We start from the raw sequence: 18353 nt of genomic DNA, 5'->3' as shown, positions 1-18353 counted from the left end.
ATTATGCTATACACTAGAGCTTTTTCTGTGCTTTGTCTCTAGCACTTCTCAGAGCCTTTCACATAACAGGCACTCAATAAATATTTGTTACATGAAGGAATTAAGAAATCAATGAATTCCTCTTGTCTTCAACGAACTCAGTCTAATGGGGGAAACAGAAAATAATACAATATAGCACCTCTCACATCACAGGCATGCAATATGCTTATATGTAACTTAAAAATGAATGAATGCGCATCCAACAATATAGTGGTAAGTATTAAGCAAGGATGGGAGGAAGCTAGAAATCAGAAGTCTTCCTGGAGGAGGTTGAAATTTGCAATGAGTTTTAAAGGATGATTGGCGGTAGCCCAGGAAAAACAAAATACAAAAGGTAAAGAGTCAAGAAACGACATACTACCGAATGTTGTGTGAAACGCCTGCACAAGCACTTTAATATGACTGGAACTAAGGGCAGAGGAATACGATGAGCATAACCAGTACTCCTTTGATTTGAATACTGTTGCTTCCATTACTTAAGTCCAAGAATGTACTCTTTTCTTTAGTATTTGCATCACCCTTCTTACTTAATGGAAACTCTGGTGGCACAATGGTTAAGAGCTAAGGCTGCTAGCCAAAAGGTCAGAGTTTGAATCCACCAGGTGCTCCTTAGAAACTCTATGGGGCAGTTCTACTCTATCCTATAGGGTCGCTGTGATTCCGACTCGACTGCAACAGGTTTTGTTTTGTTTATTTTACTTAATATGAGCTGCTGGCATCCCAGAGCTTCCCCCCTTGTTCAACTTTCACATTTAATTTTAAATTTTTAATCTAAAAACAGGATTTATTTAACTAGTTCTGACAAGTCCTGTAGCATATAATCAAAGAATCTCAAGGTTAGTAGGAATCTCAAAGGCTACCAGTTACATGTTCTGGGAAGTTTATCTTGATCAGCCATAATCTGATCTTCTTTGCAGTCATGTGGAACTTTTTATCTTTCTCTTATGGTACTTTATGTTTTGTCTCAGAGTATGTTTGGTGATAAACACATTCTTGCTCTCCCAGGACACTGCATGCTCTTCATGTGCAACCCACATTCTTCTTTATCTCATATTCCCTCAGTGCTCCGCCCAAAAAAACATGCTCAACAATCAAAGGCTCTGCATAAAACCATCATTTAACCCAAACCCATGAGCCCTAATAGTCTCTGTCAAGTCCCACCTATTTGCTCTCCCTGGGTCGAATCTCATTGTTACTTTCAGTAAGAATGAGTTGCTGCCATCTTCTTCTCTAAGACTACAGCCTCTTTCCTATGTTTAACACCAATGATGCCACATTACTTTTTTGTTTTTCCTGCCTCCATTTCTAGTTTATGAATTAAGGATTAAAGAGGGAGTTACGCACTGACTTGGGAACTATACCCCAAACATTTAAAAAGTGGACCAAGTTCCAAATAAGCCCACCCATTTGTAAGTGCAGACTGCCTGTGTCTCAGAAGTTTTCAGGTATTTCCCTGCAGATGTTTTAAGCCTAAAACCATCAGTGGCCTTTCCAGTTCCATCTTTTGTTCCTCTGACAAGGTTACCACGCTTCCTTCAGACTTCCTGTTTGAATAACCACACACTTGGGTGTTCAAACTCCCATGTGTCCATTATTCACCATACAAAGGACCTGAGGAAGTAACCAGGCAGTTGAACACAAAATGATGTATGAACAAAAACAGCTGTGTGTTAGCAAGAGGGACAAAAAGACAGCAGGGATCTAGGCAATGCTGTGAATTTCAAAAACAAGGTCTATTTAGTCAGGCACTGTTAAAAGCCTGCTGATTCAGAGCATTAGTGGCCCATTTAATAAGTGAAAATCACTAGAGATGTGAACAGTCTGTTTTTTAGTTACTTCTACACAATCTCTCACCCCCAACACTACCCTTTCCAACACTCTTCCTCAGGGAACAAAGTTGCCTCTCCTTTCTCTCACAGAAATAGCAATATCAACTCAAAGATTTCATTAAAATTTTGATATCAATTTTATCTTCCAATACAAAAAGCAGAGTCCCCATCTGCAAGGGGTTAGGAAAGTAAGAAGACAGAAAAGCACAGATATAAATATACACATAAGAACAGACAAAAATCAGCATGGAAAACAAGTCAACATTCTCCAAACAGTTGGAAAGTATGTTAATTTCCAAATCCGTACCATCTCGTGATATACCAGATTCACCACCAATGTCTTGTGCCAGGACATAAGAGCTTTAAAGTAGACATAAGCTAAAAATCTAAACCTTATTAGAATGGCCACAAAAATGAGTAATTCCTCAAGTCCAGGAGTCAAGGCTAACCTTTCTTGGCATGTGGCAAAAATACTGAAAACAGCAGTAAACAAACCAGCTTGAGCCTCTAAAGCAATCCAGATAAAGTAAACAAATTTCATTACAGCTGCCTTACAGATATTCCCACAAACTTTCATAATCTGTAGTGAGTTCTAAGAATTTAGTCTCCAACAGACTTTCTATCCCATGAACTTATTTTAAATGCTCACTATAAATTCAAATCTATGTATAGAGCTGCCCTAAAAGTTAATCCTGGACACTCGATGCCACAGAATAACCCTTTTCCCATGAAGAGGCAATCACATGCCCAAAGACATTAAAGCCTACAGTTGCTGTTTTGGTTTCTAACCTTTTTCCCTTAGTTCCTCACATCTTCCCATCTCCAAAAAGAACATACAATTTCAATGAAATTTTCAGGATGCTCCATTCTATTAGATCATGATCTGTTATTAAAAACCACCATCTAAACATTTAGTGACAGCAAACCACAAGGAAAACCACAGGCCCTTTCAGAATATGTTACATGTCAAGCAGGAACCACCAGGAAGGAACACCAGCACTGAAAAACAGGTATACAGAGAAACTGCTAAAACCAAGGCAACTATCCTTAACTTCTATGGTGAGACATTAAATATATTAAACCAGAATCCATCCCTAAAACATATTTTTACAGCTTAAACTCTAAGTTTCTTTCCAACTCCAAAATATCATAGTTTTTATTATTCTGGTTAGCCATACACTGAAAAGTCCATTGGACACCAATATTCCAGAGAAATAAGGGTCTAACTATTGTGAGGGATATAATCTCTACATCTAACCGTCTTACATTGCCAAGTTACCATAACTCATTCTTTAACAGTTTTTGCCAATATGATTATCATGGATTCTGAGAATATCTGGGCAGACCAATCCTGCCTCGACCCAGGATTTTGCTGCCGGAACAAAAAAAAAAGCCAACTTTCCAGTCCCTGCCAGTGAATAAAACCAAAACCAAACCCATAGCTGTCAAGTCGATTCCAACTCATGGCGACCCCATGTGTTACAGAGTAGAACTGCTTCATAGGGTTTTCCTGGCTGTAATCTTTTCAGAAGCAGATTGCCGGCCTTTCTTCCACGGAGCTGGCGGATTTGAACACCAACCTTTAGGTTAGTAGTCAATCACAAACCATTTGTGCCAGTCAGGGACTCTAGCCAGTGAATGCTGTTCTTGTTAAGGGCTGTTGAGCAGATTTTCCACTCCTAGAAACCCCGTGTGACTAAGTAGAACTGCCCCATAGAGTTTTCTAGGCTAGAAATCCTGGTGGTGTAGAGGTTAAGAGCTATGGCTGTTAACCAAAAGGTGGGCAGTTTGAATCCACCAGGCGCTCCTTGGAAACCCTATGGGGCAGTTTTACTCTGTGCTACTATGAGTCGCAATCGACTCAACGGCAATGGTTTTTTGTTTTGTTTTGTTTTTTTAATTTTATGGGAACAGATCGCCAAGTCTTTCTCCCATGGAGCTGCTGGGTGCGTTCAAACCATCAACCTTTTGGTTAGCAGCTGAGCACGTAACTGTTGTACCACGAGGGTTCCTTAGTGAACGAATAGGAAGTTCAAAATAGCTGTTCAACTAATTTACATCATGCTGTCACTCACTAACACTTTTCAAAAACTGTGAAGCTCTTCTTTTGGAAATGTATAGGATCCTTTTGATCCCTTTGAAGAAAGTTGATGGAAAAGCCCTGGGAAAATACACTTCTATATTTTACCAACTGGCAAAAAAAAAAAAAAGGGGGGGGGGTGTTGTTAAACCCAATGCTCAGCAATGGGGGCCATCACACCCAACCTCCCCATAAGAAAGGAAACTGCGCACCAGCATTTAAAAATCACCAGTGCCTAAGTGAGGATGTAACCATACGTATCACAAAAATACATTCAATCAGTACTAAGCAGGTCTGCAAAAAAAGCAGAGGAAGCAGAAGGGCAGAATTCAATAATACTTGTAATTCAACTAGTCAGCTCATACCTGTGAAGTTGTAGGAGAAGAGTTTTGATTTTTTTTTTAAGGGTGGAGGAGTAAAACCAAACCTTGAATGCTGTGTTCTAGAAGTTTAGGTAAGGTTGTGGGTGGGGCATAAAATACATTGTACCTAAGTGGGAACTATGACCCCTTCTTCAGAGATAAAGCAAAAAAGAAAACAAAAATTTAAGGTATTTAAAAGTCCCCTGATTGAACCTCAGCAATGTTCTAGGAAAACTAAGGGGTTAAAACTATGTATACAGATACATAAACTTAAAGATTAACCAATTCACATATACAGAAATCAAGGTGAATGGCATCACTTCTAAGCCTGAAAGATGGAAGAAAATTCCTGGGACCGCAGTAGCTGATCTATCTATCAATCAGTAAAAGGTGCTCAGACTTATTCCGTTGGCAAACCTGAGCAACAACAACAAAAAAAGTTAGAATTTACTTAGAGAAGTTGTTGCTAGCTCCCATCTAGTCAGGAGCCATGGCAGCACAATGGTTAAATGCTTGGCAACTAACAGAAAGGTTGGCAGTTCCAACCCATCAGCCGATCCACAGGAGAAAGATGTGGCAGTCTGCTTCCACAAAGATTACAGCCTTGGAAACCCTGTGGGGCAGTTCTACTCTGTCCTATAAGGTCGCTATGAGTCGGAATTGATTCAACGGCAATGAGTTTGGGTTTGCGGTTGCCACTGAGTCAAGTCTGCCCCCACCTCATACAACCCCATGTACAATGAACATAACACTGCCTGGTCATGCACCAACCACCCCTAAGATCGGCTGCAGATCAGACCAGTGTGATCCGTAGAATTTTTATTGGCTGATTTTTGGAAGTAGATCATCAGGCCTTTCTCCTAATCCATCTCAGTCTGGAAGCTCCACTGAAACCTGTTTAGCATCACAGCAATACAGGCAAGCCTCCATCGACAAACACGTGGTGGCTGTGCATGAGGTACAATGGCTGGAATGGAAGCCAGGTGTCCCACATAGAAAGCGATAATTCTACCACTGAACCACCACTTGGAGGACAGGGAAAACAAAACAGAATCTGCAGACCTACCAGACAGCCTTATCTTCAATGATGTCAGATAAAGTAAGCAACTGAACCAAACTCAGCAATTCTCAACTACCAGAAAGGAATCATGGATAAGGCAGAAAGGAGATAAGATGGCATTCCCCTGTATAAAATAAAGCACTGACCACTCTTTCAGGAAATAGAGTATGGTACACTTTTCCTATCAGCAGACACTGATAAAACCCAGAAACTCATTCTGAAATTCAATAAATTCCTTGGAAATTCCTAGAAGCGTTTACAGCACAATAGTATACAACTAGTATAAGTACCCAATTCCTAAAATTCTCCATTGCCAACAATCCTCTGTTCTTCACAAATGCATTCAAAAGTTCTTTTTAGGAGAAGCAATCCAAATCTAGGGCTTATCAAGCAGCTGTCAGAGACATTGGGCTTTGTTCTTTGTTTTGCTATACTTTCATTTCACTCAACAACTAAAGGTCTGTCTACAGTTCTCTATCACTTATCAGGGCCAATTTAAAATGGTAGGGCTGCAAGAGCACAGTCCATGTACCACGACAGGTCAGGATTCCAACCTAAACTCAGCCTGTGCAACCTCAGAAGTCACTAGTCATATCACTATTCCACAGGAGACAGGGACAGTTCTCAAGATTGATTTAAGGATGCAAAGAGGTAACCAAGAGGCAGTCAACAAAAGATAATTTACGTTCTTTTGTCACCCAGTCTAAGATCCTCATCTCCCCAGAATTCATCCAACATGTCCCATTACTCCATGAAAGGCAAACAATGCCTCCACCATTTTCTGGTAACTTTTAGATCTTTATTCTAACAAATCATACTTTCTGGAAAGTCCTCCATTCACGTCCACTACTTTTCTTCAAGATCCAAGAAGCTTTTCCTGGCTGACTTCAATCCACTGTTCAAAGTGCACCTCAGCACTTTAAAATGTTTCAAATGAGTTATTTTTACCATGTTTATATTCCTATGTTTTACTATGTTTATATTCCTCCATTGATTTTCCGTACGTGAATATTTAGTTATCTCCCCCAAAGGATAAAAAAGTGTCTTTGACATCTACTGTAACCCACATTCCATATTACAATGCCCATACATGGTGCATTTTCTTACCAGCTATCTCATTTACCTAAGATCTTAGTCCACTAATTACAATCACAATCCGATAAGCTCATAGTGGGTAGATATTTTCACTTAGCTGGAAATACTTTACAAAGTTTCATAAGCTTGTCAAAAAAAGCCACACAATTCAAGCTTCAGGCTTATTATTTCCGAAAGGACTAATGACAGGAAGCCACTATGTAGCACATGTACAAGGAATGGACATGGGGTCTTCGCATTACGTAAGTAATTTGTGGAGCATTTAGTTTTCATCACAGAAATTAAATAGCAAGTTATGAATGACCAAACGCACGCCAAGCAGAACATTCTTGCAGACGTCTCTAAACCTGCAGCAAAACCCACAAACTTACCATTTTACCACTTCAAACCATGACGTACCAACCAAAACCATTACCTGCTTAAAGCGAAGGGAAAAGAGCAAAGGCAACGGCTCTTCCGGCGCACTCCACTTCCTGAGGCTTCCCATGAAGCTCACCCAAATGCTCTTCTGAACACACTCTGCAGGCACTTCAAGGAAAATCAGTTGATATCTCAATTAAAATCAGCTGGCTCACTTACTTGTTTATTCACCCAACAAATGTTAATGCCTATTATGTAATATAGAAGCCCTGGTGGTGCAGTGGTTAAAGTGCTTGGCTGCTAACCAAAAGGTTAGTGGTTGGAACCCACCAGCCAATCCGCAGGAGAAAGATGTGGCAATCTGCTTCTGTAAAGATGTAAGTCCAGTAAACCCTAGGGAGCAGTTCCACTCTGTCCTATAGAGTCGCTGGCTGTGAGTTGAAATCAACTCAACTCCACAGCAGTGGGTTTGGTTTGGGGTTTATTATGTAATGCCAGCAACTGCTGGTAGAGAGTAGAAAAAATGTAAGAGAAATATATCTTGGAAGATTAAGCCTCATTCTGTGTTCTCCTTCTGATATCACTTGAAAAACACAATAACCTACATATTATTTTTCATTATAATTAGTTGAAAAGCTCCTTTTTTAAATTTGAGGCATAATTTACACACAAAGAAGTACAAATATTAAATATATAGCTCTGAATTTTTACATATGTATACACCTATGTAACCTCTTCCCAAGTCAAGATATAGATCACAAAATCAAATGATAGAAGGGGAAAAAAGACTGGTCCTTAACCATGTCTCTGTAAACAATGGCAGGTGTCTCTATAGCCACTGAGGTGGTCAATCTGTTTAGCAGAAACCATCACGTTTGATTTATCATAACAAAACAAAGTTTACTGAGGCCCTACTCTACTCAAAACCACGTACCAAACTCAAGACATTAAAAAAAAAATTGAAGGAAGATCACTTTGGATTAATATTTCCGCCAACTTTCAAAACAAAAAGGACATAAAATAACAAAACTCCAAATAAGATAATATAACCAAAATCCAAAGTTGCCTTCAGTACAACAGGAAGCAGTCACACAGTTGGAAACAAAGAGTAACAGAAGAGAGCGGAGGGGACATGGTTCTAAAAGTTTTAAAAGAAATAATGTAAATTCCCTAATTCATTGCCCAGCCTCACCACAAGGTTCTCCTCCCACAAGAGATCTAAGAGCGCCATTGTCTAAGAAAGAGATAAGTCTGTTTTATTTCATGAATATGTAACTGCATAGGGCACCAGGGTGGCTGGGCCGCTGGCCCCATGGAAAGAAAAGCAGATGAATTTAATTTAGTGTCACGGCCGTCTGGCACATTTCTATAAAGGAGTTTTCTGGTAGCCCCTATGAGCTGCTGTCAGTTGCAGGCCCAAATGAGCAAGCATCTAACTTTATCACTTTACAAAAAAGGATGCTTGCAAATCTCAGCAAGACTTACAAGTCTTAGAGCAAGCAACCACAGCAAGATAATAGAAGCAGCACACAATCCCCTGAAATTCTACCCTTTGAAATGGACAATTTAAGATAAGAGACAAATTAATTCCTTATTTTAAATAAATCTTCTCAGGAATTCTGGGCACTAAAAATAAACAAACAGCTGTCTAAACTTTGACACTTTTCCCTAAAACCAAAACAGAACAGCAGCGGAGCTGTCAGTTAGGTACAGCTGAAAACAAGGACCGAGTAAAGAAGCATCTGTTGGCTTAGGACAAACATCTGAATCTGTTCCTCTCTCTAACCACTTTCATGTGGGATACGGTGCACTAAACTGCACTCTTCAGTTAGTGGCTCACTGTTCGGGAGGGAGGGCACCCAGTATTCCCATCTTCAAATTCTCCACGAAGAACTAGACACAGCAAAAATGACACCATACACAGTAAGCAAATAAGATGCTTCATTATAACCTTTCCCCCGCAACTACTTAATAATCCCCTTCAGGAGTCTACTTCAACAGTGCAGCAAGTAAATATACATTTTTAAATAAAAGTTGCTTATGTCCACTTCTAAAAAGCCCACAATATTAATATTTCAGAAATACATATTCACAGGTGAGATTCAAATCTCAGCAGATAACTTTCTCATAAAAATTTATCTAGGCTGACTTCAAATCATATACAAGTTTGAATTCTTCCTCAGAAAAAGACAGTCATAAATTTTTCAATTCTATCACTTTTTTTAAAGTTATGGAAATAAAACCACCATATATCACATTTATTATTAGTTATTACAGTGGCCTACACCTCATGAAATAGAGAGAAGATAGTGGCAAAAACACAAGTTCAAAATGTATTGCTGAGAAGAATTTAATGTGCAATGTTTTGGGGGCTTTTTATAATTTGGGCATTCATTTATTCATTCATATAGTTAGACAAGACCAGTTGCCCTCAAGCTGACTCTGACTCACGGTGACCCCAGATGTGTCAGAGTTCAACTGTGCGCCATATGGCTTTCAATGGCTGATTTTTGGAAGTAGATCACCAGGCCTTTCTTCCTAGGTACCTCTGGGTAGACTCAAACCACCAACCTTACAGTTAACAGTCAAGCGTGTTAACCATTTGCACCACCCAGGACTCCCCACATATAGTTACGGAACACATATCATATGCCAAACACATTGTTAACCACTGTGGATACAAAGCCTCCATCCTCCATCCAATTGGAAAGTTAAGTGAGTCCTCTTTGTACTTGTACCTCTCACTTAGAACTTATTATATAACACTGAACTTACCAGTCTAGAGCAGAAGTCACTAAACTTTCTATAGTGTGCCAGACAGTAACTAATTTAGGCTTTGTGAGCCATTTAAACTCTGTCAAACTTACTCAGCTCTGCCTTTATAGTGTGAAAGCAGCCATGGACAATAGCATTAACAAGTAGCTGTGGCTAGATTTCAATAAAACCTTATTTATAGACACTGAAATTTGAATTTCATGTAATTTTCATGTGTCACAAAATATCCTTTTTATTTTTTTCCAACTATTTAAAAATCTAGAAACCACTCTTAGCTCAGGAGCCATACAAAAACACGTGACAGCCCTGGACTTGGCCTGCAGGCCATAATTTGCCAACCTCCAGTCTAGAGGCCTTGGTCTCCCCGTCTAGATCACAACTTCGTGAAGGCAGGGGCAACGTCCTATGCGTCTTTATATATACCCAGGAATTTGCACGGTGCCTTAAGATGAACAAGCAATTAATAAATGCTAGAAAATTCTATGTAGCACAGTTCTACTCTGACACACACGGGGTCGCCATGAGTCAGAACAGACTACAGGGCAACTGGTAAGCTATATTAAACTGTATTTAAAGATGACTAAGTCCATAACCCTGCCTTCAAAGACCTAGTCTAGAGGTGGAGACAGACAAGAGACAATACCATGTGATAGGTACTACGATAGAGACTTACAGGGTGGGGTGAGTGGGGCACCTAATTCAGCTTAGGGAGTAGGCAGGAAGGGCAGAGAGAAAAAACTGGGGAAGATTCTTAAAGGCGGTGACACCTGTGAGAGGTGTTTAAAACCAAAGCAGCAACCCTCTGAGGGGAGAATTAGCAAAAGAGAAGCCTAGAAGTTAAAAACATCCAGATCATAAAGTTCCTTAGATACCACCCCAAGGCGTTTGGACTTTATCCTGAAGGCTTGAGAAACCACTACAGAATTTTTATCTGGGGAATAACATGATTATATTGGCATTTTAGAACCATCGCTCAGCCTGCAGTGTGGCTACCTGAAAATAAGGGATAAAGCTGGAGGCAGAAACGTTACCAGTGAGGAGGCTGTTGCACCTCCTTGCTGTTGTTAGGTGCCTCTGACTCTATTTCGACTCAGAGCAACCCCATGTGACAGGGTAGAACTGCCCCATAGGGTTTTCACGGCTGTCATCTTTACAGGAGCAGATTGCTAGGTCTTTCTTCTGGAAAGCCGGTGGGTAGGTTTGAACCACCAACCTTTCGGTTAGCAACCGAGCACCTGTTGCAGTAATCCAGGTGAAATTCAACAGATATCTACATTAAGGTAGAGACAAAGAGGATGGAGAAAAATATATAAGGATTTGAGAGACATAGTGGGTGTATATAGGAGGTAAGAGCAGAATCTTGGACAGAATGTAGTGAGGATGGGTGAGAAAGTAAAGGGTGCAATTAGAGCTAGCCTGCCCAGAAATGACCCACCTCACAGCAAGGGATCCTCTGCTTGAGAGAGTAATCTTTACCGATGAGAGTCTAGCAAGCATTGTTAGCTCTGAGAGGAGACTCAGAAGAAATAGGTTAGGAGGCAAAGTGTTTGACCATAGGGCCATTGAGATAAAACCAGCTGCTGTCACGTCAACTCTGACTCAGGGCAAACCCATGTCCATCAGAGTAGAACTGTGCTCCATAGGGTTTTCAATGGCTGATTTTTCAGTAGATCAGCAGGCCTTTTTTCCAAGGCACATCTGGGTGGACTTGAACCTCCAACTTTTGGGTTAATAGCCAAGCGAGCTAACCATGTGCACCCCCCAGGGACTCTGCCACTGAGATAGGGAATACAAAACAGCTTTGGGATATGAGAGGATGAGGAATGAATTTCATCTTGGAAATGGCCCCTGGACATCCCAAACTGAACATGTGGACTACAGCCTTCAGTATGGATTACACCTCAACATAAAGAAAATAAAAATCCTCACAACTGGACCAATAAGCAACATCATTATAAACAGAGAAAATACTGAAGTTGTCAAGGACTTCATTTTACTTGGATCCACAATCAACGCAGCAGTCAAGAAATCAAACAACATATTGCATTGGGCAAATCTGCTGCAAAAGACCTCTTTAAAATGTAAAAGAGCAAAGATGTCACTTTGATGACTAAGGTGCACCTGACCCAAAACCCAAAGCCATTGCCGTTGAGTTGATTCTGACTCTTAGCAACTCTATACAACAGAGTAGAACTGCCTCATAGGATTTCTGAGGCTGAAATCTTTACAGAAGCAGCCTGCCATTATCTTTCTCCTATGGAGTGGCAGTTCAAACTGCCGGACCTTTCAGTTGGCAGCCACCAGGGCTCCTTGCCTGACCCAAGCCATGGTATTTTCAATCACCTCATATGCGTGCGAGAGCTGGAGAATGAATAAAGAAGACCAAAGGAGAATCGATGCCTTCTTATTATGGTGTTGGTGAAGAATATTGAATATACCATGGACTGCCAAAAAAACGAACAAATCTGTCTTAGAAGAAGTACAGCCAGAATGCTCCTTAGAAGCTAGGATGGCGAGACTTCATCTCATGTACTTTGGACATGTCACCAGGAGGGACCACTCCCTGGAGAAGGACATCATGCTTGGTAAAGTAGAAGACCAAACCAAACCAAATGCATTGCCATCAAGTCGGTTCTGACTCATAGCAACCCTATAGGACAGAGTCGAACTGCCCTATAGGGTTTCCAAGGAGTGGCTGGCAGATTTGAACTACTGACTTTTTGGTTAGCAGCCGAGCTCTTAACCACTGCAGCCACCAGGGCTCCTGGAAAGTAGGTCAGCAAAAGAGAAGACAACCATCAACGAGATGAACTGACACAGGGGCTGCAACAATGGGCTCAAGCATAGCAATGATTGCAAGGATGACACAGGACAAGGCAGTATTCTGTTCTGTTGGACACAGGGTCAGTTGCTATGAATCGGAACTGACGTGATGGCACAAACAACAACAAGTCTTTAGGTCTGGAGAGATACAAATTTAAAATTTATCAATTTACAGACAGTAAATGAACCTTGGGATTAAGATAAATTCATTTAGGGAGCATGTATAGCATGGAAAGAGAGGAACTCAGGAACAAAAGTGATAAAGGAGCAGACAGAGGAAAACCAAGGGCGTCTGGTATCTGGGAATCAGTGTGTGCATCAACTTTTATTATAATGTTGCCCTGGAATAAACAATTTATTCTTTGGAGAGATTTGCTAGAGAAGCTAAGAGCAGCAGTGGCTAGAACATTAGACTAGGAGTCAAAGATCTATCCCCACCATGCCTTTTGGCAAATCACCACCTCAGGATCCTCATCTGTAGAAGTGTCAGTGCCTTCACTAAGTTGTAAACAATATAATCAGTGATAAACTGGAGGCTACATAAACTGTAAAATTTACATCCTTGATGTATGCTGTAACGGCATTACTACTGAGTATGCAAATTCCATCTAATATAGTGTAAGCTTCTGAAGACAAGATCCTCAATCCACTTTACAACTTTCTATCCTGTACAGTGCTATGTATTTAGTAGGTATTTTAAAAATGTTTGTGGAATACTTGGCAGTAACATGAGAATGTATGCATGGGGGGAAGAGGTGCATAGCAAAGGGCATATCCAACCTCCTAAAAGGATTTACAATTAAAATAGTCAAGCTTTATCTCCCCCCACAAATGTGGCCAATGACAAATTGATGGGAGAGGTCAAATTTGCATTTTAGAGCCCTATAGCCCCCAAACTTCTTCCCTAATGTGTGTGTGTTTCGTTTTTGTTTTTTTTTTTCTGAATGCCTTAGAAAATATGAAGAAGGTATTTATGGAGAAGGTATTTACAGAAAAACTAGTGAGTTATAGAACAGGAGAACAGCCCAACAGCAACTTTATAAAACTCTGTTCATCAACCGCTGGCCTTTAAAGTAGAGCTCCCTCTCAAGTTGAAACCTGCAAAATGTAAATCAAGCCTTTGAGAGACAAACTAAAATAGTGTCCCCTCAGGGTGCACAAATACCTCAGTGAAGTCACCAGAGTGAGCTACTCCCTGATACAGTCAGAACCTACCTTGCAAAGATAGGTCTGTCTAGGGAGGGAAAAAATTGCTATTTGTTCCATGTTAAATGTGTACTCATCAGAGGACCTACCAGAATAAGATGGGATATTCTTATATATTGATTACTCTGATTTAGACACACAAGAATGATATTCAGATAGAGTTTAAAAGCTAGTTTGAAAACATCACTGAATCATTACTTGTTCCTAAAACTTACAAGGAGTTTGGAAACTAATCTGGTCTTGGTGTTAATTTAGGAGTTCCATAAACTTTTATTAAATTGGTTTTATGGCAGCACTCTCTTCCTTAATCTAATTCTTTTTAAGAGGGAAAGCTACCTTCCTCTAAGATCAAGACCCTCTCTGCCAAGTTTCCATCCACAATGATTACCAACTTAATAAAAAGAGTTTTTAATAAAGGGTAAATCCTCAGCTACAATCTTACTATAAATTATCCCACTGATACTAATAAAACTTATTATGACTGAAAACACAAAAGCCAAAACTTTTCAACAGCAATTGAATAATCTATGCATCAGATGGGAGAGAAGATCCAGAAGTCTAAGGCAAAATAAGAGAGACTTCTTTTTAGAAAAGGATGCCTGGCTGAGATTTCTCTTCGCAACAGGCAGAAAGTGCAGCTTGGTTCCCACAGCAGCCTCAACTCATTCTATGAGACAAGACACTGCAGCCTGGATTACTGTATATGGTGTGTAAGATATGGCTGCGTTCAGATTCAAAGCTGATTTTCCTGGCTTTTGTACAGCAAATGATGAAAACGGTACTATGATCTAATTTGTACTTGCCATCTGTTAAAATAATGTGTCCTGCTCCTAAAAAAGATGTCACTTAAAATGATCGTGTAATTTTGTATATGCGTGAAACATTTCTGGAAGGATAAGCAAGAAACTGTGAACAGTGGTGTCTGGAGCACGGAGCTTAGCAACTGGAAACAAAGTAATTCACTTGTCATTATGCTTACTGTTTAATTTTTATAATAAATGCTTTAGTTTTATAATACAAAAGTGACAGGATCAGTGCCAAAAGATGTATGTTTCTCTGACTACTTAAGTGTCATTTGATTTTGCTTATCTTAAAGCTTACTGTTTGAAGTTCAACATCAAACGGAAAGCTAGAAAAGTGATGGCCAGACCTAGTTCTTTCACACTGCTTACCACAAGTTTCACATGCTCTGTAAGGGCAAAGCACAATATGCATCACTTGTTTAAGGGTATGTGAAATTTGAACTGGATGGGAGATTTAATAGATGCACAAACAGTCATGGTACTCGAACTCAGGGGAAATGATTAGTTAGCTAGAGCCCATGGAGTAATCGGAGTTAGGGAGTGAATATGCTGAACATCAATACACACAGTGAGACATAAAGCCCCGCCTATTAAATTATTGATCATAACATACATCCTTGCCATTAAAAGAGAGCCAGAGAGAGATAAATATCAAGCCCACTACACACATCTCTCCCTCCCTACCCCACCTCTACCCCCCCCCCACAATTTCCTCCAGGACATCATTTCTGATCCAAGAACAGGTACAGTAAGTTCTAGTCAAGTTTTTAGAAACTAAAAAAGTTTAAAGTAAATGTTTTTACAGTTAAGTGCAATACACATACAAAAACATTTTAAGTAACTTTTTTTTTTAACTTAGGAGTTTTATGCTCATTGTTTTATGAACTTCATTTAGCAAAAATATTACCAAAAACTGAGGAATTTTCCAGCAAAAACAAGTCTCAGCATACAACATTTTTAGGGTAAAAAGTTCAGGCTGGAGTCCTAACCAGGTGAACTCTGATATCTCTTTTGACCTTATAATCACCATGACCAAAAGTTAACACAGTATATGTATCTGCCTCTCAGAAGTAGCAAACTAACTTGGCTGATACTGTCTCATTCTACCACACTATCTTTGTAACACAGGAAAAATCACTGAGTAATCTACCTCTGCAATCACCTCAAATAACCTTTAGCTACATAGTATCTACAACAGAAAACTCAGAAGGCTGAGGCTAACAGCTTGATTTTTACTTAAATAAGAAATTCTTGCTCAGAAATTTCCAACTGAACCTCAGACACTCGGAGACATCAAGACAATATCTTGTCTTTGAAAATTTCAGTATTTGATAAGGGACAAAGTAAGACTTGGACGCTATTCAAAATTTAACAGAGAAACTTCAACAAATGAAAATTTAAACAAAAATGGTTGGATGGAAGTTTCAAAAATAATTTTGGACAAGTTTATAACATTTAGGAGAAAATAGTTAAAGAGCATCATGATATGGCCTTAACAGACCCCCTCTTTTGCAATGTCTTTAGAAAGGCACCTGTTCAAGATACTGCTGGTTCTATACATTTCCAACACCTTTGAAAAACTAAACTCAGTATAGTTTACTTCTCCAGTCTCTGAGAAATGAGGGCTTCAGAGTTTCACTTTATGAACTTATTTTCTGAAAGGTCCATCTGCCTAATGTCTTGTCTACAAGTAAAATGGTATTTACTACAAAAGTGGTAAAAAAAAAAAAAAAATGCTTTTCTAGAAATTATTCCATACACAGTAATTTTACTTCACTTTTCAAAGCACTTTTTGTAAGTCATGTTCTTTCTCTGGAATCTTGATGCTTATATAAATTTAGTGTACCAAATAACAGTGGAAAGACAAATACAAAACCATGATCAAAAGAATCATTTGTCTACAAAATGTTCCTTTCAAAAGTTCCCAAATAATGTTATTAGCCTTATAGAATCATCGTGCTTTGACAGAAGAATGGCTTGGGGCAGCTTGTTCTCTCTAGAAATTCATTAATGCCAGCTGCTGGTAAAATCAAGTCTCCCAGTGCAATGGATTTCAGTTCTACAAATCAAATGCCAGTTTCTCACACTACCCTGTTAAGCATAATAATGAATTTTTCCGCTTCTCCATATTTCAGTGATTAAAAAAAAAAAAAAAAAACTTGGCCAGATCAAACGAGACTTTTAATACTTTAGTAGGATAAACATGCCCATCCTTATCCACTGCCCTACAATGAAGTTTTCTATACATCCCTTTCCTGGTTTCTAAAAGGTCACTTACGCGTGTTTCTACACTTGCTTTGAATCAAAGCAAAAGACAGTAAGGAGAGCCTTTTTGCCCAGGGACAAAACTGTGCCCAGCAATTACAGTGAGTGCAGACAGTTCCTTTTGTTTTCTCTGTACCAGGATTTGCAGTGAAATAGCTTTGTGGCCCTTAATTAAGGCTGAAGAGCTCTAAAGAACAATAACTTTGAAAGTGAATTTGTGCTTTAATTACATATAGGCAATACAGGAAGTAAAGGCATTTGCCCCCCTCAAATTCCCTTTAGACCTTTTCCTCTTTAGCTTTTTTCAACAGAGCAAACAGCAATCACACTCAACTCTGGATATCTAAACATTTTAAAGGCAAAAGCATTTAGGGTGGACCTTCTTGACTCTGATCCAAGAATGCGTTGTGATGGCCCTGAGATGAGAGAGAAAGGCAGGGATGGGAGTTTTGATTAACGCTTCAGAAAAGTGGGACCAAATAAATGTCTACAGCTGAAATGGCGAATAATCAAGGGAGAGAGAATCCCGTTAAGCTACAGAGAACAGAAAAGTAAAGAGAGATACTAAGGAGGAGCATCTTGACCCTTGCCGGGTATTTTTTTTTTAAAGCTAGATGTAGTTTAGAAGTCGGAGAAGGAAAGTCCTGTGTGGTCCGGCCCAAGCTGGGGGGCCGAGGGCCAGCACGCATCCGTTTGAACCCCGCAGCCTGGGCCGGGGGTGGAGGCGGCCAGGGAGCTGAGCTGCTGGTGAGCAGCAGTAGGGGACAGGGCTGTCACCGCTTACCCAGGTGCAACGTGAGGTTGATGGAGTTGGGGTACTGCACCCCGGCCAGCATGGTCTGGCTTTGCCACCAGGTGGTGTCGGCCTGGTTGTTGTAGTCGGTCAGGAAGGCGGCCCCGTGCTGCAGGTGGGGCTGCCCGGCGTCGCACAGGTGACAGGACTTGGTGACCCCGGTCACCCCGGTCTGCACACAGTACTCCTCGGGCGGAGCCCCGCACGTGTTGGTGGCCACCACGGTCACGTTGAAGGCGGCGTTGACGAACTCGGGCATGCAGCGCTGCGGCCGCCCGCCCTCGTCCGTGCACTCGTCCATGGCTGCCCGGACACAACCCGCCACAGCGGCCGCCAGCACAGCCAACACCGGCCAGAGCCGCCCCCGGTGCCGCAGCGCCGGCGCGGCCCGCTCGCTGCCCCTCATCCCGCCGCCCGCGCACTGGGTACGGCAAAGGCAAGGGCGCGGGCGCGTTCCTCTCTGCCAGCGGCGTTCCCCGGAGGCCGCTCCGCGGACTGAGCCTCGCAGCCTCGGGGCCGGACTCTCGGGCGGGCGGTGGCGGCGGCTCGCGCTGGAGAGACGGACCGGTGGGCGCCGCTGGCGAGGACCGTGCGGCTCCCCGACCACTGCCCCACGCGCCGCCTCCGCGCCTCCCTCTCCCACCCGGGACACAGCCTGCGCTCTGCGCCGACCCCCGACTTCCTCGCGCGTGCCCGAGCGCGCGCCCCCGCGGAGGAAGGCTCAGGGGGTGGGGTCGGCAGGGTGGGGTGGGGTCTGGCCGCTGAGAAAGCCCAACCCCGGCCTCCTCTCAGCCTCTCCTGCGGCCCCCGTGGCTGCTCCCCCGCCCTCCACTCGCCAGGGACTACGCGTCCGCCCTGGCGAC

General features: G+C 41.4%; 1 protein-coding gene across 1 annotated transcript in view; it reads right to left on the bottom strand.

Moving 5' to 3' along the window:
* LAMC1 (laminin subunit gamma 1) overlaps window positions 1-18143 on the bottom strand; it is a 128901-nt gene extending 110758 nt beyond the window's left edge. The window contains exon 1 of the mRNA XM_004372899.2: window positions 17482-18143. Within this exon, the coding sequence (XP_004372956.1) occupies window positions 17482-17896 (415 nt within the window). The 5' untranslated portion in view covers window positions 17897-18143. The remainder of the gene's footprint in view (window positions 1-17481) is intronic.
* Window positions 18144-18353: the final 210 nt, after the last annotated feature.

Source organism: Trichechus manatus, unplaced genomic scaffold (genome assembly GCF_000243295.1).
Source record: "Trichechus manatus latirostris isolate Lorelei unplaced genomic scaffold, TriManLat1.0 scaffold00021, whole genome shotgun sequence".
NCBI lineage: Eukaryota > Metazoa > Chordata > Mammalia > Sirenia > Trichechidae > Trichechus > Trichechus manatus.
Note: the sequence above shows the minus strand (reverse complement) of the source record. Positions and strands in the feature narration are given on the sequence as shown.